The sequence below is a fragment of the Myxocyprinus asiaticus genome, chromosome 23 (genome assembly GCF_019703515.2).
Source record: "Myxocyprinus asiaticus isolate MX2 ecotype Aquarium Trade chromosome 23, UBuf_Myxa_2, whole genome shotgun sequence".
NCBI classification, from domain to species: Eukaryota; Metazoa; Chordata; class Actinopteri; order Cypriniformes; family Catostomidae; genus Myxocyprinus; species Myxocyprinus asiaticus.
The window spans coordinates 31,440,001-31,464,292 of NC_059366.1; the positions used below are offsets into that span (position 1 = coordinate 31,440,001).

The 24,292-nt window shown below is 40.4% G+C and overlaps 1 protein-coding gene across 2 annotated transcripts in view; it reads right to left on the reverse strand.

The window, feature by feature from the left end:
• Positions 1-2,839: 2,839 nt before the first annotated feature.
• LOC127413964 (synaptotagmin-14-like) overlaps positions 2,840-24,292 on the reverse strand; it is a 31,890-nt gene continuing 10,437 nt past the window's right edge. For both annotated transcript variants that reach the window (XM_051651562.1, XM_051651561.1), the window contains exons 3-7: positions 21,846-22,117; positions 18,227-18,676; positions 17,644-17,833; positions 16,501-16,557; positions 2,840-9,018 (exon numbers count right to left, since the gene is read on the reverse strand). In XM_051651562.1, coding sequence (XP_051507522.1) covers positions 8,705-9,018; positions 16,501-16,557; positions 17,644-17,833; positions 18,227-18,676; positions 21,846-22,117 — 1,283 coding nt within the window. In that variant the 3' untranslated portion in view covers positions 2,840-8,704. The remainder of the gene's footprint in view (positions 9,019-16,500; positions 16,558-17,643; positions 17,834-18,226; positions 18,677-21,845; positions 22,118-24,292) is intronic.

Here is a 24,292-nt window from a genome sequence, read left to right on the forward strand (position 1 = left end):
GTTACATAAACAATACCTGACAAGAGACAATGGCAAACATGAGGGCTTAAATACACAGACATGTGTAACAAGTAAACAAGACAACCAATCACAAGACTGAACTAATAAACAAGATAACAACACAATGACCATGAACCAATGACATAACAGAACTAATAACAAGACTATAACCAATGGGAACAGGACACATGAACATGAGGGAAACAGGATAATCACATGACTTGACATGGAAACAAGGAATCACATGACATGGCAAGGAAACATGAAATATCATGACATGGAAACACTTTTCAAAATAAAAGACATTAACACAAAACATGAACAAAAACACATTTAGACGTGACATATCCTGACGCCCCAAAACAAAAACACAGAGTTCAAGAGGGAGCTTGGGGGGGGGGCATGGCGACTTGACGTGGCTACATGGCATGACGTGGTACATGGTACGGAAGTATCCTGACTTGGCCATGGTAGGCGTGGACGCTGACTCGTTGGCTGGGGCAGGCAGGTCTGGACTGTGGAGCAGAGGTGGGCCTGGACTGTGGAGCAGATGCGGGCCTGGACCGTGGAGCAGATGCGGGGCTCGATCGTGGAGCAGATGCGGGCCTGGATCGTGGAGCAGAGGCGGGCCTGGACCAAGGAGCAGAGGCAGGCCTGGACCGTGGAGCAGAGGCGGGCATGGACAGTGGAACAGAGGCAGGCCTGGACCATGGAGCAAAGGCTTGCTTGTGACATGGCATGGAGCAGTCTGGGGCTTGGCTGAGACATGGCATGGAGCAGACTGAAGCTTGGCTGTGACATGGCATGGAGCAGACTGAGGTTCGGCTGTGACATGGTGTGAAGCAGACTGAGGCGTTATTGTGACAGGCTCAGGCGTTGCTGTGACATGGCATGGAGCAGGCTGAGGCGCTGCTGTGACATGGCATGGAGCAGGCTGAGCCATTGCTGTGACATGGCATGGAGCAGGCTGAGGCATTGCTCTGACATGGCATGGAGCAGGCTGAGGCATTGCTGTGACATGGCATGAAGCTGACTCATGATCAGGGGCAGAAGGTGGTGCAAGCTCTGAGACCATGACGTGGGACCCTGGCTCGTCGACAATGACATGGGACCCTGGCTCGTCAACCATGATGTGGGACCCTGGCTCGGCGACTATGACGTGGGACCCTGGCTCGGCGACCATGACGTGGGACCCTGGCTCGGCAAACATGACGTGGAACTCTGGCTTGGCGGATGAGTGAACTAATAAACAAGATAACAAGACAATGACCAATGGGAACCAATGACATAACAGAACTAATAACAAGACTATAACCAATGGGAACAGGACACATGAACATGAGGGAAACAGGATGATCACATGACTTGACATGGAAACAGGGAATCACATAACATGGCAAGGAAACAGGAAATAATGTGACATGGAAACACTTTTCAAAATAAAAGACATTAACACAAAACATGAACAAAAACACATCTAGACGTGACAATGTGAACCATACTCTGCGTGCATAGTATCAATGTATATGTCTATGGAAACGTTTTATTTTTTTATTTTTTTTATTTTTTAGAAAACATCATTATTAATTTCTAATTATCATCATTCCTCAGATTACATATTATTAATTATCTTTCTAATTTTTACTTTTCCTATTAATTACATTCTGATAAAAATTTGGTATAGCCTTGTCTTTTTCTTGATATATAACATATGTTTTACATGTCTTATTTTAAATTGGTAATATTTAGCCACTGCTGTATTCTGCTGTACATTTGACACAACTTTGGACTTCAAATATGCTACCTTGGGACAGGTAGAATATCCATCAACAGTAGCACCATCTATTTGCTACGCATAAGCACACTAAGGGTCAGTGTGGTATCCCTGCTGTCATTTAGAGGAGGCATTTTGATTTAGGAATACATTTTAGACACATTTTGTTGAGTTAAAACCCTTGATCTGAAAGCACGTTTTTGTTTTTTATTACAGTATTGTACAATTCACCATCATTCTTTTAAATATATTGACCTGTAGGGTGCTGGTAGTGTTTATGTACTCTGACGAGAGCTCTTTCCCTCAGGATAACACTAAAAGTTTAATGGGCCTTCTGGCACAGACCATTTTCCTTCAAAACACTTTTGTGCTCACACCCAGGAAAACACAAAAATACACAGGTGGTCTGAATGAAAGTAGTGACATATATGTAGTTATTTATTATGAGCATCAAAAGTGTGTACATAAGGAGAGATGTGTGTGAATATATTAGATTAGTATGACAGCTAATGCATGTGTGTAAAGTGGGTCAGTGTGTGTGGGGCAAAACAGATGTGCAAGTTGGCCTCTCAAATCAAAGACGAACTGATCTGTTGAAGCTCAGAAAGACCAGTCCTCTCCTTGTTTTTATAAAAGCCTCCCTCTCTCCTTCTAAAACTAAGCCCACAGAGTATCATCTTAGGTAAAGAATAAAAAATGTGTAGTTATTAGTGTTTGAAAGTAATTTCAAAGTTTGGCAATCAACAGAGTGGCGTGGGAGAATTTGCAGTCATAGCCAGCACTGGATTTTGACTTGCTTATTGCATGTGTCAAAACCATAGCCACATGGTGTTGTAGTTTTTTACATTTATTTCCTGCAATGGTCCTCTTACAATACAGAAACAAAATGATTTGAGGTACTTGTGACCTGGAGCAGGAACCAATGCTATTATGACTACAGTCCAATCTCTGTCTCTGACTTTGGCAGTAGGCTCCACCAACCCATTCTCATCCCATATGCATCATCATTAATAAAAGTGTAATCAAGACTGACTAAAATTTTAAATGAAATCCAAATGTCCTCAAAACAATCTCACACTCTTCTCTGATCAAATAAAAACAGGCAGACAAAGACAATTAACAGAAGTGTTTCTTTTCAAAACAGAATCACATACAAATGTATCTTTTTTAATGAATAATTTTGTAAGATTAATTTACAAATCAAATTACTGCAGTTGTACAGAAGTACTGTATGAATACAGAAGGTGACACAACATTGCTGTAGGAACGCTGCAACAACGTTTCAAAAACATCATAAAAAGCTCTCCAGAGAAAAGTAAGGCACCGACAGAATCGGTGGGTATAGGCAATTCATTAAATGCTTTTTGAGAATAAAACAAAACAATAAGTAAACAGCAGAATCAAAATAATAGGAAATATAAACAGATACACAATGTTCGTCGGAACATTTATAAATGTTTAAAACTGGTAAGGTTGGAACACACCTTGTGAAGGTGTCAATGGCATGCTGGACCTGAATCATGTTGGGACAGAGAGAGAGAGAGAGAGAGAGAGAGAGAGAGAGAGAGAGAGAGAGAGAGCACAGAAGAAGTGTGCTATGCTTCTTGTACAATCAATCCTAAAACATCTCATGATTTTTATGCTGGTGTTTATTTGTTCTGTAAACAAAACAGAACCCCTGTCACTGAGTTCAGAATAAGATGGGTTGATCTTCAAATGACCAGCGCTGTTGTCTAAATTTCAATATCTTCTCTCACACAGACCACTGCAGAGCTGAAAACCTTATGGTAGAGGATCTGTGAAAGCAAAGAGCTTTTTCAGGCACTGGTAGGAGTCGTTCACACACATTTAACATTATAAGAGAAAATGCTGTTTCATCTGTCAAGCTGTTGAGAAACGACCATCCATAAGATACCTAAATCAAATCTGCAGAGCATTTGCTTTGCATACCAGTGTTTGTTCAGACTAAAGAAGTTTGAGAGTTCTAGAACTAGAAATGTAGAATTGTAGCTGAGGTCACGTCCACACCAGTCTCGCATAGCCAGACCTTTCACTTAAAAGGTAATGGTCTGAACCATATAGCAGCTTAGATTGGCCAAGAACCACCCACATAGACATGAACAACCATCTAACTGACAGGTAAAGCAATCAATCACAGTCGGTTTTGCCATTATGTGCGGTTTAGGGACGGGGTTATCTTAAATATATGATGCCATAATAAAAGAAGGTAAACAGAAAACACACAGAAAAATAGCAGAAAATGTGTAGAAAGTCAAAGTATAGCACAGAAAACCTCATCACATAGAATTTCAAGAAAAAAACTAAATAAACAAAGCAAAATATGCAGCTCTGCTCGTGGATTTCCACTTTACTTTCTGCAACATGCCTTAAACGAAACTCTGAATAGCTTTAAAATATTTTTCACTAACCTGGCAAACTTGGGCAAAGCTGGTGATCATTTTTTCCTCAAAAGCACTCATTGTATCAATGCGGAAGCTTGTAAACACGACTCTTTTTCTAGGTGGACTGATAAAAAGTCCTGTGTGCTTCTGCTCAAGGATGTTCCATCAAACCAGCCAATCAGATTAGGACTGATTAACTTCAATAAGCGTTTTCCAATATTGTGTGCTATGTGCATCAGATGTTAGAGCATGGACTGTGGGCATGCCATCTAAGGCTGAGACTATACAGTATCTACACTAACATTTTCAGTTGAGAAAACTTGTTTTGAATTTTTTAACATCATCGATTTCCTTCGAAGTACTGTGTGCTGCACTAGAGAGTGTTGTCGAAAATGTCCATGGTCGGTGGAGGAAAATCTTGTTCCAGTGTGGATGACAGGCATAAATGAAGCAAAATTAATGCATTTTCAACCAAAAATTTACGTGTGTGGATTTGGCTTAAAAGAGTTCTGAACTTAGAGTGGGTTTAAGGAAATTTTTCATAATTCACATTCATCTAGTTCCTTCCCCATATTAATTAATGAAACACAAACTTAAATGTTGGAAATGTAGAATTGTCAGAGCTGCTCTTTTCCATGCAACAAAAATGGATAGAGATTTATACTGCCTAGCTCAGTGGTTTTCAATTTTTTTAAAACATTAACTGCACTTTCTTTTAACTTCATGTTATGAAAACATTTTATTTAAAAAATACAATGAAAACTGTATGCTTTCTTCAGTGAAAAAAACCTTTTTGTCACTATGCCTCCATTGTTCTGTTATTTTCTGTATAATTTGTACTGCATAAATATATGACATTTTAATTATGCCTATAGTATATACTTGCAAAACATCCAAAAATAGAACAAATAAAAAGTGATACTACTTGCAGGAACAATGTTTATATATAATAGCTCACCTAAAAATTAAAATGTATCATAATTTACTCACCATCGCCATTACAAACCAGTATGGCTTTTTCATCCGTTTAACACAATATCAGAGAATCATAATTATGACTGTCAAGCTCCATAACACATAAAAGCACCATAAAGTCATCCATATCACTCGTGTGCAATATTTCAAGTCTTTTGATGCCATATGATAGCTTGTGTGAGGAGCAGACCAAAATGTAGGCCGTACTTTCTGCAAAAGAGCAGCTCAGACATTCTGACTAACATCTTATTTTGTGTTGCATGAAAGAAAGAAAATTATATGGAGTTGGAAGAAATGGCCACAAAATATTTGGGTGAACTACTCTTTTAAAGAGCTCCATAGTCAAGGCATAAGAACCCTTAATCCATACAGATGGGCTGGTCAGAATCTTTAAGGTGTGATGTGCCTTATGGATTGCAGGCTGGCAGCACCATATAACCAGCTTATTTAATTGAGTTAGCAACAGACAGATTCTGAATTATAGTGAGAAAATAATTTGGAGGTCATATCTGCATGACACAAAAGTAAAACAAGCCCCTCATAAAACTGTCAGAAAAGAGACATAACAGCTGCTCTATGTCATTTTGTGACAGCTGTATTCTAGTCATAATGCATTAAACATCTTACATTTTAACATTGTGCTTATTACGTCATACTATTTTACTCCGTTTGCCAAAATGAAACCAAGAACATGACAGAAAAAGCTGTGTGTTTTGTGAAAGATGAGGGATTGTGATTGTGTCAAACTCGGACGGACTGATAGAGGTGGAGTTAGGGTGAGATTGCTTAATGTCAGTAAGGGGGATTTTGTCCAGTGCCAGCTCTTTAAGACTCTTTCACAAGATGTGTTTCATAACTCCATTATGTGCCCTAATATGTGCTTAATAGTAAACTTACAGTTCAAAACATACCAGCTCAAACAGCTGGGCTACCTGCAGTTCTTGACATTTTTCTTTTCTTTTTTTTTTAATCGAAGGGAGTAAAAACTGGTTCACACATCATCAGCTAAAATGGTGACATGATAATAGCTCAGAATAGAAATAATAGCATATAACATTACACCAAACCTACACCACTCTTTTCATCACACACTTTAGGATAATCTGAGACATCATTTTTGCACTTTTGACTTTTGCAATTTACTGTGATTGTCACCCCAACACTTCAGACCAACAAATAAGACTTTATCACATGACAACCCATCTAGAATATGGAAATGTTAACAAATGTGCAAGAAATGTACACAACAGAGCTTAAAGTTCCCAAATTATCCATTGTCCCAGATTACTTTAATTCCTGCTATCTATACTTACATTATACTATTTTCTATCAGTTTCTTTTTCACCTGCATGACTATAACAAGAAAAAAACAGTTGAAGGTTTTTTTTATTATTATTATTTTTTTTTTTTTTACATTTATCTTGTCATATTTTGAAAGCACATTGAGTGACATTCACAAATAAAACTCTATCCATAGAGAAAACAATGTCATTGGAACTGTGAAAGTAGAACAAAGTCTACAACTCCATACTGCTCACAGAGCTTCATACATTTACCAAGAAAGTGTTTTTTTTTAGTCCATTTTCTCAGATATAGATACAAAAATAGATCAGCTAAATTTATGTGCCGTTTACAGTACGAAACAATCACTGAGTGAGTTTGACCTTCGCTCAAGAAAGGAAAATAAACTAGAAGACAGATTTCACAGGTTCACTGCACAGAGATTAGGACACTTTAAAGACAGAGCAAAAGCACTGAGAAGCCTCATTACCATCATGTATTCAAAACACCCTCACAGTTTCACTGAATTCACACCTGCACCACTGGCCCACTACTGGACATTCAGGCAGAACACTGGCATTTTCCATCTCTAGTGTTACAGTACTGTGGTTTTGGTCATAGGTACTAAACTCGACCATTCAGGATCGTAAGATCACACACATATTATATAAAAGATTAACCCTAAGTGGTAACAGTCAGCTGTTGTTGAATTATGGCAAATAAACTCATATTATGAACTAAATTAGCACTGCAGCCTTATTTCACCACTTAACGGAAACTGCTCAGGTTTCATAAAGGTCTTACCATTCAGAAATGTCACAGAAATTACTCTAAAGTCCAAGGGAGTGCTGATGATATGTTCTCATTGTTCTTCATAAGGAATGACGTTATAACTCCAATATACTCAATACACTCCAATACAGCATGGGCTGTTACCAACTCAATGTCCTAGACATTCCAAAGTCAACTATTTGGAGAGTTTACTCTATTACTGATGACTTATAGTGGCAATAACAGTAATATTGGTCATATTGTATAATTTGATTGTGAATTACCCATTTTTGTGGTCTTTTTTGGTTTAAGGATCAACTCTTGATTTTATTGGTATTTATACTGCGTAGACTTAAATTCTGTTCTGAATTTTTATATCATAACTGCATATTTTTATATATGCATATGCATTACTGGCATTATATTATGATTATGTAATATTTAAATTGTATAATAAAGAAAGGTTTATACCATTAGTTGGTAACCTGATATAAACAATCACAAATTAAAGATATTCATGTTTTTTAGACATACAGTAAACCTTTTCAAATGTGTTTAGTTATTTTATATTAACATGTATCAAGTTATCAAATATCTATTTATGACATAATATTTGTATTTTTTTATTATTAGGTGTATTCTATGAATAGATATTCTTTTTCAAAATGAAAATATTTAAAGTTCCCCACATATTGGGGGTAACCTTACATTGAGAACAGAAAAAAACTTTTTTTATCTGTCTATTTTATGGTGTGTTCCCAATTGCTAGGTATTAAATTCAGAACAAGAGGAATAAAATAGTTGAAATATAACACCAGATGACAGGCTGTAAGTGAAGCCAGGATTTCTACTCAGAAAATGGATTTCCTTCCGATAGTCACTTAATTAACTAAATCATGTATTAGAAAAAAGTCCTAGATAATCTGACCACATATTGAGGAAACTAGCCATTTAAGCCATATAGATGCATCTGTTAAATGTCGATATACTGTATATAGCCAATACATTAGTAACTGCACCCTAGCACTGTTTTCAGGTCAGAGTAAAATATAATCTCAGGACACAAATAATAATCTGAGCCAAGTCAATTTTACTTGTCTCATCTCATCTCTGCAGATCATTTACACTTAAACCTCTGGCCTGATCATTGATCCTTACATCCTTACATACATACATACATACATACATACATACATTCTCTCTCTCTCTCTCTCTCTCTCTCTCAAAAATAGAACCACTGAGTCAAAAAAATCTAAAGAAATGTAAAACTCTTCCTCATTTGTGTTTCCTCCATTAAATGTGTGATATCTCTAACCCTGTTCTCACCATTTGCTCCAACCCATTTCCATGAATTCGGAGGGAGAGCAGATAACGTTTCTCATAATGCACTGTAGTGGGGGCCAGCTCTGTCATGTTGGGGCCGTTCGAGGGCCTGACCTGCTCTCTGTCCCCTGCCCCATTTCTCACCTTACACACATCATTGCCGTTACTTGTAAATGTTCTACGACTCCAAAAGACTGTGCCATCGACACACCTGTTGTCCCTTTGATTCTTTCATCTGAGTCCAGTGTGTCAGCTCCTCCTCTCCAGAGCTGTTCAGCCCCAGAGAGATCCAGCCAATCATCTCCTTCCGTTTCATGCTTCGCTTGTTATAGACAGATAAGATGAGTGTGACGTCAGACAGCTGGAACAGAGCTACTTGGAACACAAAGGTCTCCTTGTAGGTGGGGTTGGGTTGGCCACGGCAAATGGAGGTCTTACACTTGGACATCTCCTGACCCACTGAGTTCAGTAGAGCCAGCTTCACATATGTGTCTGAAACAGGATGACATAGTCAGCCAGAGAATGCTAAGTGACCACTTGATGATAATAAGTAACACCCTTAGGACCATTCACACAGGACACGTTCATGCCTGATCTAATTAAAATTAAGTGACTGTGGCGACATTTTTACAAAATTATATTACGTGGCTCCTTACACCTATCACAGCAGATCTGACTAGAAATGTCCACGAAGTCCACTATCTTCCTACCTTAAACCTAACAGATAGTGTCATAAAAAGCAAATGTGACATGAAAAACTCAATTGCTGAAGCAGCCATATTATTTGTGGTGCTTCTATGACATTTTAAGCTCACATGTTGACTCGCATGCTCTTCAGGACTCGTACCTTTGTTCTTTGCATCGCAAGTGTAATGCTCTATCAGTTGGGTTACAGTGATATTTGATCGTGCTCAAATAATCTTGTAAATGTAGTTGGTTATGTAATGCAAATGTTAAAATGTAAGTCATGCGCTTAAGTAAAAGTGTAAAAATTTTGCAAAAATGTTGGTATAGTACCGTGTTTCTATGCGAAAACAGCGAGTAACTGGACAGCAGAAGGGAATGGATGTCTAGAGATTCACTTTTAAAAGTTGAACTACATTCAACTTGACATGGTATCATAAAAACGTGGCACCCATGGCACACCACACTTAAAAAGAATTTAAATGCATTGAAATGGACCAATAATTAAAAATCAGTGCAAATGAACGCAAGAACGCATCATGTGTGAATAGCCCCTATATGATTAAATCAATGCTGAGCTTTAAAAGTACATTTGATTTCACCAGATACATTTTAAATGGCTTTCTTCAGCAAGTATCAATAAAACCACATAATAATAAAACAATATTCACAATTATTAATTGGGGAACAAATAAGACAAAAAAACCCTAATTGTTGGTTTGGAAGTTGGGAAATGTTAAATTAAGTAACAGAAAATAGTTGTGGTGCAGATATTCTCATCATGGAGGTTTTCAACGCCACAGTTCTATCCTTCAATCTCTTAATTTATCTGAAAAGCAATTGATTAATTAATACAGGATGGAATTCATTGGCTGAAAATGGGCCATTTAGTTTGTTTTCAGCTATAATGCTCGACACGAATCAATGCTCACTGATTAATAATTGAGTCCCGCATCACTCCTTGTGTCTTTGCCTTTCAGAACCTTTTGAGCTGCGATTCTACAGACACATTCAGAGCAGTTTCTTTCACCAGATTTAATTGAGAAAGCAGTCAAACTCCTCTGAGCGTGTTTTCTGCTGCCCTGTCGTCGGCTTACACTAGAGTAAAAGAAACGTAAAAGATTTTTTTTTTAAAGAAAATAATTCTCTCTGTGTCTTTGTGTTAGGGTTACGGTTCTGTTTCTTGATGAATGCGGGCTTCCTGTGGAGTCATCCTGCTGTTTAAAAAAAAATAATAAATTTCACTCTTTTCTACTTTTTTAGCTAATAGAGGAGCCAAACTAAAGAAGCCCTGATTTCAGAGATGGGAATACAAACCCATACCTGGCACTGAGGAAATCATTGCCAGCTCCTTGAGCTGAATGTGAGAGCATATCAAAAACAGTTAAGCTGATTAGCCTCAGTTATGCAATCATTTAAGGAATCTGAACACTTCCTGCTGCAGCTACAGAAATCAAACTTCAGTAGCCTGTCTGATTACCTACAATCCTGGTCTGATGCACAGCAAAAATTATTTAAGGAAAACAAATTACCTTCCTGGATTCAATTTATTTTATTTATTTATTTTATCATAGCAGAGTATGTATCTACAGCTATTCTTAAAGCTTATTAAGTTAGGAAATGTAAATGAGACAATGTTATTTTTTTATTCATAAACCATTTGCATAAACTAAGACCAGCACTGCCTTTTATGACATAAATCTATAATAATCCTGCCAGTGCTCCTTTGGTTTTGCTGGATGCATCAGTCTTGAGTATGCCAACAGTATTAGGCCTTTCTTTTCAACAGAATAGGGGAGTTCCTTATCTGTCACTCACTCGACATTGTATCGATGTAGTGACACTAAGGGTCACTCTTGGGAGCCCGAAACACCTCTGGTCTTTGATAAAAGGCCAATGAACGGGTATAAAAGGAGCTGGTATGCAACCACTCATTCAGATTTTCTCTTCGGAGCCGAACGGTTGATGTTCATTGAGCTGATGTTCATTCACCTCTGCTTGATCTGACGGAGCATTTCAGCAGCTTCTACCTCCTCTGCACTGGTGCACTGCAGAGAATGCCCCTGGGCGCTTCGGCAGAAATAAAAGAGTATATTTCTCTAAAAGAGCGGCACATACGGAACGTCTTTTTAAAGACGCATCTTTTTAAAGATGCCTTTCCGTTTGTGTGTTATTCCTTGTTGCGGTCGTTATCTCTCAACTTCTGATGGTCACGATCGCTGTCTTTCGTGTCTGGGCGTGACCCATGTGGAGACAGCGTTCATGGATGGATCATGTACTCATTGCGAGAACATGACCATGGCAATGTTGCGGTCGCGGCTTGCCTTCGTAAGAAAGCAAGCCACCCCAGCAGCTCACCGCCTCGGTCCTTCTACCTACGGGTATGAGGCCAGCGCGGCTAGCACTGGGGGCGATTTGGGGACCCCAATGGGACCACCTCCGCTGGGTATCCCCGCACGGACCTCCCATTCCCCAGCACGCTCGTCTGCCCCGATTGGGCTTCCAGATGAGTCCGCTGGCTTGTCTCATGGCAAGTTAGACCTCTTGTTCGGAGCCCGCGAAGCTGATGAGCTCGAGCGCAGCATCAGAGAGCGGGCTCGTCCAGTCGGACGTGGAAGCCTCAGTTGGGCTCCCCCCCTCGGGTAAGGTCGCCCAGTCACAGGCTGATGTGGAAATGAACCCTCACGGCTCGATGATTGGTTCCTGGGCTCACAGCGCCGCTCACAGCCACGCCCCACCCCAGTTCCTTTCTTCCTGGAAGTGCACGAGGAGCTAACAAGGTCGTGGGAGGCACCTTTTACTGCCCGGTCCTGATCTTTCAGCTCCCCTGCCCTCACTACCCTCGATGGCTATTCGGCAATTCCCCCGGTGGATAAGGCGCTCGCGGTGCACCTATGCCCGCAGAGCGCCGCCACCTGGCGCAGGTGCCCAAAGCTCCCGTCCAAGGCCTGTAGGTTTACGTCGTCCCTGACGGCCAAAGCCTACAGTGCCGCTGGACAAGCCGCTTCTGCCCTGCACGCCATGGCTCTCCTGAAAGTCCACCAAGCCAAGGCGCTAAAGGAACTGCACGAGGGTAGTTCCGCACCGGGATTGATGCAGGAGCTGCACTCGGCGACCGACCTCGCTCTCCGGGCGACGAAGGTCACTCGGGCGGGCGATGTCCACCTTGGTGGTCCAGGAGCGCCACCTTTGGCTCAACTTCGTCGAGATGGGAGAGGCCGACAAGGCACGGTTCCTTGCTGCCCCCATTTCCCAGGTTGGCCTATTCGGCGACACCGTCGAGGACTTTGCCCAGCAGTTCTCGGTGGTAAAGCAGCAGATGGAGGCTATCTGGCACATCCTGCCCCGGTGCGGCTCAAGATCCCACACACTGCCTGCTTGTCGCCAAGGGCGTCCCCCTGCGGTGACTGCACCGGCTGCCCAGTCAGATCGGTGCTTTCCTTCCTGCAGGAGAGGTTGGAAGGGCGGCTGTCCCCCTCCACCTTGAAGGTGTATGTAGCCGCTATAGCGGCACACCACGCCACAGTGGACGGTAAGTCCTTAGGGAACCACGACCTGATCATCAGGTTCCTGAGAGGTGCCAGGAGGTTGAATCCCTTCAGACCGTGCCTCGTTCCCTCATAGGACCTCTCTGTAGTTCTTCAGGGTCTACGGAGAGCCCCCTTTGAGCCCTTGGAGTCAGCTGAGCTTAAGGCACTCTCTTTGAAGACTGCCCTCCTGACTGCGCTCATTTCCATCAAGCGGGTAGGAGACCTGCAAGCGTTCTCTGTCAGCGAAACTTGCCTGGAGTTCGGTCCGGGCTACTCTCACGTAATCCTGAGACCCCAACCGGGCTATGTGCCCAAGGTAGCCCACGACCCCTTTTAGGGACAAGATGGTGAACCTGCAAGCACTGCCCCAGGAGGAGGCGGACCCAGCCCTGATGTTGCTGTGTCCGGTGCACGCTTTACGCATATATTTGGATCGCACGCAGAGCTTTAGAGTCTCTGAGCAGGTCTTTGTCTGCTTTGGTGGACAGCGGAAAGGAAGCGCTGTCTCCAAGCAGAGGATTGCCCACTGGCTCATTGATGCCATAACAATGGCATATCACGCCCAGGACATGCCGCCCCCGGCAGGGCTACGAGCCCATTCTTCCAAGGGTGTAGCGGCTTCCTGGGCCTTGACCAGTGGCGCCTTTCTAACAGACATTTGCAGAGCAGCGGGCTGGGCAACACCCAACACCTTGCGAGGTTCTACAGTCTCCGGGTGGAACCGGTTTCGTCCCATGTAGTGGCACGCACAAGCAGGTAAGTCCGGGACAGCTGGCCAGGTGTATTGCTTGCACATAGTGCCTTTCACTTCCCCTGAGCTGAAGACATGCACTGTTGAATCCCAGTATGTTCACAAACTGTGTTCCCTGGATGATTTCCTCCGAGCCCTGTGGCAAACGAGTTCGCGGAGAAACTCGCTGCCGGCTCAGTACATGTGCTAACTAAGCCCTGTACTGGGGTAGATGCTCCGCATGTGGTGGTTCCCCATAGGTAACCCCATGTGACGTATATCTTCCGCTAATTTGTTTCCCTGTTGGTAAACTGCATCTTCCTTGGGCAGAGGCCCCTCTGCCCCAGTCACCATGTTTGTAAAAACTCCTCCCCCATAGGGTAGGACCTACCATGGGACTTCTCTACATGGCATACTTCCGACAAAGTTCGGCAAGACCATGTGATGTATTTCCACTCAAAATACCCCCCCCCCCTTTCTGGGTGGGGTGTGGTCTCTGCGGTGTCTTCCCCCTGGGAGGGACACCCCCCCGACTTAGACCTGGTGGCCCTAGTCGGTTAATTCCTTTTTTTGGGGGGGGAGAAGAAAAAAGAGGATAAGAGGCCACAACTGGGCTAGCGTGTCTCTATCTTTTGGGCATTCGACTTGTCCCCAAAGGGCCATTCGACACACATAACAGCATTGCGGGAGGTTACATGTCGGCCTGGTGCGCTGGCTACGAGGCACACAGTGGTCTACCCGTCACACACCACCAGTTCACGTAACACAGTTCAGCCAGTTGCAGCGTTTCGTATAGGGAACCCTAGTGTCACTACATCGACACAACTTCGAGTGAGTGACAGATAGGGAATGTCCTGGTTACTTGCGTAACCTCCGTTACCTGATGGAGGGAGCGAGACGTTGTGTCCCTCCTGCCACAATGCTGAACTACCCGCTGAAATGGCCGGGACCTTGTCTTGGCTCTTCAGCACAAAACCTGAATGAGTGGTTGCATACCAGCTCCTTTTATACCCATATGTCCGGGGGAGTTGTATGCAAATACCACTCGCCAATTTTCATTGGCCTTTTATCAAAGACCAGAGGTGTTTCGGGCTCCCAAGAGTGACCCCTAGTGTCACTACATCGACACAACGTCTCGTTCCCTCTATCAGGGAACGGAGGTTACGCAAGTAACCAGGACGTTTTCCCACAATCTCTTAAAAATAAGAAATGCTCACATGTCTGTGTCTAATGATCACTACAGAGAGGAATATTGTTTTTACAGGACTGGCCATTTGGTCTAAAAAAATGATCTAAATATGAAAATGTAACAATTAAAAAATACACAAGTTTATGGGGTGCATGCAAACATCACTACAAAAGGGCAGAAAAAAAAACAAAACATTTCAGTACCATACCATAAAACAACATACAGTAATGTTATCTAAAATGACAGTTTGAACCTTCTCCATGGATGAAGACTACAGTTGCAATTGAAATTATTCAACCCCCCCAAGACAGTAAGGATTTACAAAGGTAAGCTTTTCTGATGACCCAGAATTTTTACGTTTTACGTCTATATCAGTTGAGTGACACATTCAGTCATAGTGTGAATATATAACTTAATATTTCTAAATAGCAGGATTTTTTAAAAATACAGCCATGTCATAATTATTCAACCCCTATTGTATGTAGCTGTTTCTTAAATATGTAAGGCTACACAAGCAATTGTTTTAAAACAAAATTAAGTCATCAATCTGCAATGGCACTTATTTAAGTTTTAAAATTTATGTTTAGCGTTGTAAGCAAAAATGTATTTCTATGCAAAAAATGCAATTAAAAATAAGCTGTCTCAAAAGCTCAAAATGTCATGTACATATCCAAGGCACTTCAATTTCCAATAGACAAAGTTGGCAGCACAATTCATACATTTTTTAAATATGGTACAACAGCAACCTTCTTGGGGTGTGGAATAAAGCAAAACTTCACCAAGGGAAATGTTGACTTGAATATTCAAGGAGTAATTAGGAAAGACCTGTGGAGTCTTGGAAGAAGGTTTTATAGACGTATGACACTAAACTGAAAATGAGTTTAAGAGCCATGGGTCAGCAGTACGTCTGGAGTAAGATGACAAGGTGATGACAAGAATGACACCATCCCCACAGTCAAGCATGGAGGTGGGTCAGTCCTGTTATGGGGGTGTTTTGCAGATATCCTGACTATGTGACTGACACCATGGATTCTTTCAGGTATCAGGCCATTTTGGCATGAAAAATGTGATGCCTTCAGTGTGTAAATTGAAGCTCGGTGATCACTGGACTTTCCAGCAAGACAATAACACCAAGGATACATCCAAGTTGTCCAAAATCTGGTTCAGGGATAGGTTGTGGAATGTCCTTATATGGCCCTTTCAGTCCATCATAAAAATCTCATTGCAAACCTTTGTTGGGATTTCAAGGAAGCAGTGGCAGCACAGAAACCAAAGAATGTCAATGAGCTGGAAGCTTTTGCTCATGAGAAATGTGTAAAAATTCTAATAGAGAGGTGTCCGAAGCCTGAGAACACTTACCTGAAACATTTATTTGCTGTTATTAAGGATAAAGGATGCTCCACAAATGATTGACTTTGGGGGTTGAATATTTTTGACATGACATTTGTGGAGAGAATTAGTTATTTTTTATTTAAAAATTTGGGTAAACTGAACTCTTTGTTCTCAAAATCACTCAAATGTGTATTAAAAACTTACTTTGACTGTTTACTGAGGTTTTAGTTGATGTGTTTTAATTCACATCACCAGAATGTATTGCTGGTCAGGGGGGTTGAATAATTTTGATTGTAACTGTAAATGCACTAAATGCAGACAAGCTTTGAGCTTTACACGTTTTGTGTTCATTTTTCCCACAGATTGCCAAACACTAAGTAATATCCATGTAGAACATTCACCTGTGTAATCAACATGATAAGTGATGGAACTATGAGAGAGGTGACATTAAAACAGAAAGATTAATGAACAGCGTCCAGCTCTGATACAGCTAACTACAGAAAACTCACCTCGAATTATGTACACCTGCCCACCTATCAAGTGCTTTAGACAACAGAACAAACCGTCTGACAACAGAAGAGGAGTTATCAGAGAGGGAAAGGGGAAAAGAGAGAGAGAGAGAGAGAGAGAGAGAGAAAGAGAGAATGCAAATAACAGCAGGAGAAAAAGACCAGGTCAAAAGGTTGAAGGTGCAATGACATCACATTAGGTAAGATGTAACAATTGTTCAACAGCACATTGCATCACTTCAGGTTAAGGGCTAATGCATAAGAGTGACATACAGCCTTCATCACCAATTCATAATGCTGTCTAACGGTGCGTGACAAAGTGCTGGCCATAATTTAATGACATTTAAAATCTCTGATGAACTTTTAGTGACATAAGGTATTTGAGTGCATTTACATGCACATTCTTACACAGATTATGCTTAATAAGCCGACAATGCATAAGGTCATGTAAATGCCTTAAATCGCTTTCCTTAATCAGGGTTAGGTCATATGACTTAAGCATAAACCAGTCGACACAGGTAGATTTTTGGCCATTACTCAAATTTCGTTCTGCATGTATACACTTACCGCCGTTTCCTACTGGCTTATCTAATATGCGCAAGTGTTGCGCGCATGACTGTTTATATTTTGACGTCAAAAGTAAAGAATAACCAGATTATTTCAAATCTCATGTAAATGCGATTTTCTTTTTTCAGTGTAATTGTGTGCATGTAAATGCATTCACTGATGGTATCTCTATGCAGTTATGAGTGCTTTCAGAAGGCTTATAAGGCTCTTATATTAAACTCTTTGACTGAAGTGTGACGGGAGCTTTAGGAAGGTTATTTAAGGCACTGTTTTTCAGCAGGATAGTATGACAGAAAATTACTGAAAGAGAAAGTGAGGAAGGGAGGGTTGAGAGAGGGAAAGAGAGAGAGAGGGAACAGATTGCTGAGGGAGATTTTGGGGGTCAAAAGTCTGAGGTCACAGTTGTTGGGCTTTGATCTTGCATAACCTTTGTATGGTAATACACGAATTACATGATTTATCTGATGCTGAAGTGCTCTAAAATGGCAAAGATCTTTGGAAAAGCATGTTGAGTGGTTGTGTGTTGGTTATGTGTTCTAACAGAGAGTAAACACATTGAACAGCTTTGTGACTCACTGGGAGGTTTGTTTGCGGCCAGGTTTTTGAAGTGGCTTCCTTTGATGACCTCCACAGAGAGGCGTCCGGTAGTGGCGTTGTACAAAAGCCCCAGCAGGATCTCTGGAGCTGAGCCTTGAACTGCAGACGGGAACGAAGAGGCTGTTTCACTGCATGACACGTCTGACACGCTTGCCTGAGAGTCACTGCCCTAGAACACACACAATCAATGTGAAATAATTTATATAAGAATATGCGTACCATCATTTTGCCAGGTTGGACATGTCTATTGATGGACATCCTTGCTGCTGCTGGAACAATATTCCTGTCACCAATTGGATTTTAGTGTTAGGTTTAGGGTTGGGGCTTCAATAGCATTAATCTCAACCTATCAATCTTAACAGTTTTATTAACCTATACCTTCCCCTGTGCCTTCAAGGGCACAAAAATGCCATTTGGAACTTACCAAAGATGTTGTTCCAGGAACACATCCTATTTGGCAAAATGACGGTCGCCAAAGTACTCCATTCACACATGTACCCCCCAGGTAGGTTTAACACACTCAGGTATGTTATAATGAACAGGCATGTTCTAACACACTCACTGGTATGTTGCAGCAGGGGTCCAGTATGATGGGGACAGACATCTTGCCCTGCAGGTTGAGTTTGGTGAGGTAGAACACCTTCTCTCCGAGAGCTTTCTCCTTCTTCATCCTGCGCACGCTGTACAAACGGAACCGAACGGCATAATTCACGATCATTTCTGACTCGATATGGCTGAAGTGAAATGTCTCTGTGAAGACAGGACAGGGGTCACGTTGGATGATGGTTTTTGCCCTCTGTTTTTTGGTGGGCAGCAGCACCAGATGCACCTGCCAGGAGATGTTCCCCGAGCGTTTGAGTGGAGGAATGTCCGTAAGTGCAGTTACTGTGACAGACAGACGCTGGTCAGACGAATCGTAGTCAAAGACAACATCGAGAGTACCATACTGAGCGAGAGGCTCGGGGTCATAAACTTTGGGAAGATGAGCAGCTGAGCCACGTGCAGAGAGATCCTACAGAGATGATTGACAGATAAAGTGAGAGATTTAGAGGAAGTGAGGAGTAACAGTTACCATCAGAGTGGAAAATTAACTATATATTGGTTAATTGATACTTTTGTAGTCCATTACTGTGGAACTTTATCTTTGGCTTCTCACAAAAACACAAATTACACAAAATCACATAAAATAATAATAAAACAAAATCATGTAAAAGGAAAGTCCCAAAGTCTCTTTTAAAATTAAAATTGAACAAATGGATCATGACTACATAAATAATTTTTTAATTATTAAATTACATATACAGGTGCATCTCAATAAATTAGAATGTCGTGGAAAAGTTCATTTATTTCAGTAATTCAACTCAAATTGTGAAACTCGTGTATTAAATAAATTCAATGCACACAGACTGAAGTAGTTTAAGTCTTTGGTTCTTTTAATTGTGATGATTTTGGCTCACATTTAACAAAAACCCACCAATTCACTATCTCAAAAAATTAGAATACATCATAAGACCAATAAAAAAACATTTTTAGTGAATTGTTGGCCTTCTGGAAAGTATGTTCATTTACTGTATATGTACTCAATACTTGGTAGGGGCTCCTTTTGCTTTAATTACTGCCTCAATTTGGCGTGGCATGGAGGTGATCAGTTTGTGGCACTGCCGAGATGGTATGGAAGCCCAGGTTTCTTTGACAGTGGCCTTCAGCTCATCTGCATTTTTTGGTCTCGTTTCTCATTTTCCTCTTGACAATACCCCATAGATTCTCTATGGGGTTCAGGTCTGGTGAGTTTGCTGGCCAGTCAAGCACACCAACGCCATGGTCATTTAACCAACTTTTGGTGCTTTTGGCAGTGTGGGCAGGTGCCAAATCCTGCTGGAAAATGAAATCAGCATCTTTAAAAAGCTGGTCAGCAGAAGGAAGCATGAAGTGCTCCAAAATTTCTTGGTAAACGGGTGCAGTGACTTTGGTTTTCAAAAAACACAATGGACTAACACCAGCAGATGACATTGCACCCCAAATCATCACAGACTGTGGAAACTTAACACTGGACTTCAAGCAACTTGGGCTATGAGCTTCTTCACCCTTCCTCCAGACTTTAGGACCTTGGTTTCCAAATGAAATACAAAACTTGCTCTCATTTGAAAAGAGGACATTGGACCACTGGGCAACAGTCCAGTTCTTCTTCTCCTTAGCCCAGGTAAGACGCCTCTGACGTTGTCTGTGGTTCAGGAGTGGCTTAACAAGAGGAATACGACAACTGTAGCCAAATTCCTTGACACGTTTGTGTGTGGTGGCTCTTGATGCCTTGACCCCAGCCTCAGTCCATTCCTAGTGAAGTTCACCCAAATTCTTGAATCAATTTTGCTTGACAATCCTCATAAGGCTGCGGTTCTCTCGGTTGGTTGTGCATCTTTTTCTTCCACACTTTTTCCTTCCACTCAACTTTCTGTTAACGTGCTTGGATACAGCACTCTGTGAACAGCCAGCTTCTTTGGCAATGAATGTTTGTGGCTTACCCTCCTTGTGAAGGGTGTCAATTATTGTCTTCTGGACAAACTGTCAGATCAGCAGTCTTCCCCATGATTGTGTAGCCTAGTGAACCAATCTGAGAGACCATTTCGAAGGCTCAGGAAACCTTTGCAGGTGTTTTGAGTTGATTAGCTGATTGGCATGTCACCATATTCTAATTTTTTGAGATAGTGAATCGGTGGGTTTTTGTTAAATGTGAGCCAAAATCATCACAATTAAAAGAACCAAAGACTTAAACTACTTCAGTCTGTGTGCATTGAATTTATTTAATACACAAGTTTCACAATTTGAGTTGAATTACTGAAATAAATGAACTTTTCCACGACATTCTAATTTATTGAGATGCACCTGTATATATATATATATATATATATATATATATATATATATATATATATATATATATAAATGCAAATATATATTGCTGCATTCACACTACTGTATGCCTGGCCATGAGACTGGATCTCTTTTTGGTCCACGTATTCCAAGACCTGAAATGGGTGTCAGACAAGGGAGACACCCAAAATGTGTGCTGTTGGAGGGTTCCAGCATCAGATTTGGGAAACACAGCTGTAGATTTACATGTTACCTATGCTGAGTATGTTTAGCTTTATATAGAACTTTATTCGACAACCTTATTAAATCCATAAGAGTCAGAGTTATGACATATTCAATGATGGGTGACGATATTTTCAAAGATTAATGGCAAAGCCAACATTTTTTTTGCTATAAATCATAAAACACTGAAGTTCAAAAGTTACACTGAAGATGTAGCTCAGAGAAAGAATATTGCAGAATTACCCTATATTAACCTATAAATTATTACGCAGGTTTCTGAAGCACATGAGTGTTGAATTATGAAGAAGTCTGTGCGTGCATCCGTGTGGATGTGTGCATGTGCTTTTAAGGTAATGGAAACCATGAAAGTACTTTAGCAAATGACATATGACAGCAGTGCCCTAAATAACAGATTGAGTTAAAAAAGTACCAATCAAAATGCCCATTTGAATTATGTTTTTGGATGAGCAAAAGACAGAAGCAGTAGGGCAGTGGCCACTCCAATTTTCGAGCCAAGTGGATTTTGAATGCAACTTTTACAAAAAATTGGGTTTTATATCTTTGATAACCAAGTTCTATGATTATTATAGGTAACAAAGTATTTTGTTCAATTTGGTCAGTTCAATTGATTCACACCTTCCACAAATCATTTGCTTGAAACTGAAAATTCTGTCATTCTACCCATCCTTATGTTACTTGAAACCTGTATGACTTTTTCTATTGTTTGGAACACAGAAGGAGTTATCGTAAATATGATCTGCTCTTTTCCAAACAAAGAAAATGCATGGTGATCAGTGGCTGTCAAGTTCAGTTGCAATTTTGCCAAGTTTATTAAGAAAAAAATAAATATTTTAGGTTGAGATTTGAACCCCCGTGTAAGCCAAATAAAAACTTAAACACTAGACTAAAACATGATTATCTTATTAACATCTAAACAAATAACTTAGTAGTTTTTTCCACCTTAGGTCTTATTTTACCTTGGGCACATATAGTGATTACCACTGGTGCCCCCTTCAAAAAAAGAGGTGCAATAACAAGGTGGGTATTTTACACAGTGATACAAATACTTCTTGGCTAAAACACACACAAACCTCTGGGCTGAGTACAGCAGTGCTGTCGCTGGGTACGTCTTCTTCAAAGCCCTTGTTGAGGAAACTCTCAGTTTCCTGTGGTCCGCTGACCTCACTCGGACATTTCCCATAGCTGTGTCTGGGGCTCTCGCTCTCATGGGAAAGGTCACATTTGGCATCATCCAGGTCAGAGGGTGTGCAGGACATGCGTGGTGAACCATTTTCGTCCATATATGGTGGAGGCTGCAGCTCGTCCAGTGGCGGAGTCCGTCTCATTCGTTGGATACAGTTTACTGATGGAGGGGGGATATATATATATATATATATATATATATATATATATATATATATATATATATATATATATAAACATTTAGTCAAATGTAATTAATATGAAAAAGTCTCCATTTTAGAAATTGTAGGTAAAATCAATTACAATATAGCAGGCTGCCATTTAGACACCATTTGGACTGTCATTTAGCTTCCACAGTGCATTGATTGGAGTGACAGCTCCCCTGGAGTAACCTATAAGCTTCTTGTTATGGGCAAAATTGAATAGGATTGTAATCTCAGCTATTCTTAAATTTGTGTTTTTAAAAGGGAAAGTTCACCTATAAATGAAAATTCTGTTATCATTTATCCACCCTCATGTTATTCCAAACCCACATACTTTCTTGCATGGAACAGTCCCTAACATTCTGCTAACATCTCCTTTTGTGTTCCACAGAAAAAAAAGAAAGTCATACTGTTTTGGAACAACATGAGTAAATTACAAAAGAATCTTTATTTTTGGGTGAGCTAACTCTTTAAAGACAGACAACATGGGAATTAACCTGCAACCCATATACGAGCAGCTTAAAGAGGCTTGTAATTAATAATGCAGTATGTTATATGATGTTCAAAACTCTCTATTAAATACTAATACAAGACAGGTTCTCTGAGCACCTCAGATGGTCTTCGGAAAATGTCAAAGGTTCTTTTTCAAGTCAAAGAACTCTTTCAAACTGCATTTTTATCTTGCGTTTTGACTTTTAGAAGCTTAGTTACAGCAGGCAAACTCAAGCCAGCTTTCATAAATCAACATCGAGTGCATCTGAAATCTTACACACTGTGTACTAAGACATATTCCTTACACCAACATCTTCATAAATTATTAAAATGTCCTTCAAGATCATCAAGAGCTTAAAATCAATTAAAGATCAGCAGAGAGCATGCGTCTGATGATATATTAAACAAATGAGCCTGTTTCATCCTTTCAGATGTGGAAACTTAAGGAAAGCTGAGGAAACATCTCTAATGTGGGTAGACGCTCTGAGACACTCAAAGTCATGAGGGGAGAAAATTTAGATGAATAGTGGCCAGATTTACCTGAATTCCCTCTACAAGCAGAATTTAAAATGCTCTGTAATGAGAATGTGCCAAGTGACTGTTGCCATGGTAACATGCTACTGGTCAGGACAGGAAGATTTAGTGATCTTATAAGAACAGCACACGCATAAAAACACACGCACGCAAACACACACACTTTTGCTTTAATGACAGCATGCACTTGAGTTGGCATGAACTCCACCAGTTTTTGAAAAGCCTAAAGATCCATGGGCCTCATTTATTAAATGTATGTATGGTCAGATTTTATTCTAAATTCCATGGATTTGATCATACATCAAAAGTGAGGAACAAATTGTGATTTACAAAGGCAGGAACTGACGTGAAAATGTTCTTATGCGTACGTCAAATGCCTAGCATGCTTATGAACCTTTTCTGGGCTCGTGCTGACTTGATTTTTGTACTTTTAGTGATACTAATACGAGTCAGTGACTGACTTAATTTATTAATAAATGAGTGAGCATGTTTATGTGAACAAGAACATTTAGATATACTGTAAGTCAGAATGCGGTCATATTTAGATTATATATGTGTCATGTAAATGCTTTATTTTGGATATCCACTGTAACCGAATATTTATTTATCTGCACGTTTCCATAATAAATGAATATTGTGACCTACAAAATAACAGGCAGGTGTAATATAATATAAGAAAATGAATAACTGATGACGAGGAGTTGAATAGGCTTCATTACATAGGCAGAAATCGGTAGCTGCACTCAATTTAAAAAAAAAAATTTATTGCCAACCACACAAGAATGTTCCATATGAATAAATGAACAAATGAATAATTTAGGCATGTGCTTTTATTGTATCTGTCTCACCATATTAGGATATTTGTGGGCGTTCTGTAGGCAGATTCTACACGCTCGTTTAAATGCGAATGAATTTAAGATGAATTGTGATTTATAAAGTGGAATGCATTTAGGAAAATGTTTTCATGTGTACCATCGTTTTATAAATCATTCAGAGGAACATTTAGCAAATTGTCGTATGTTCACATTTAAGATCATTCTATTAATGTCTTTTATAACTGAGGACCCATGTTATTCCATGTTTCAAATCTTTTGTGCCTCAGTGGA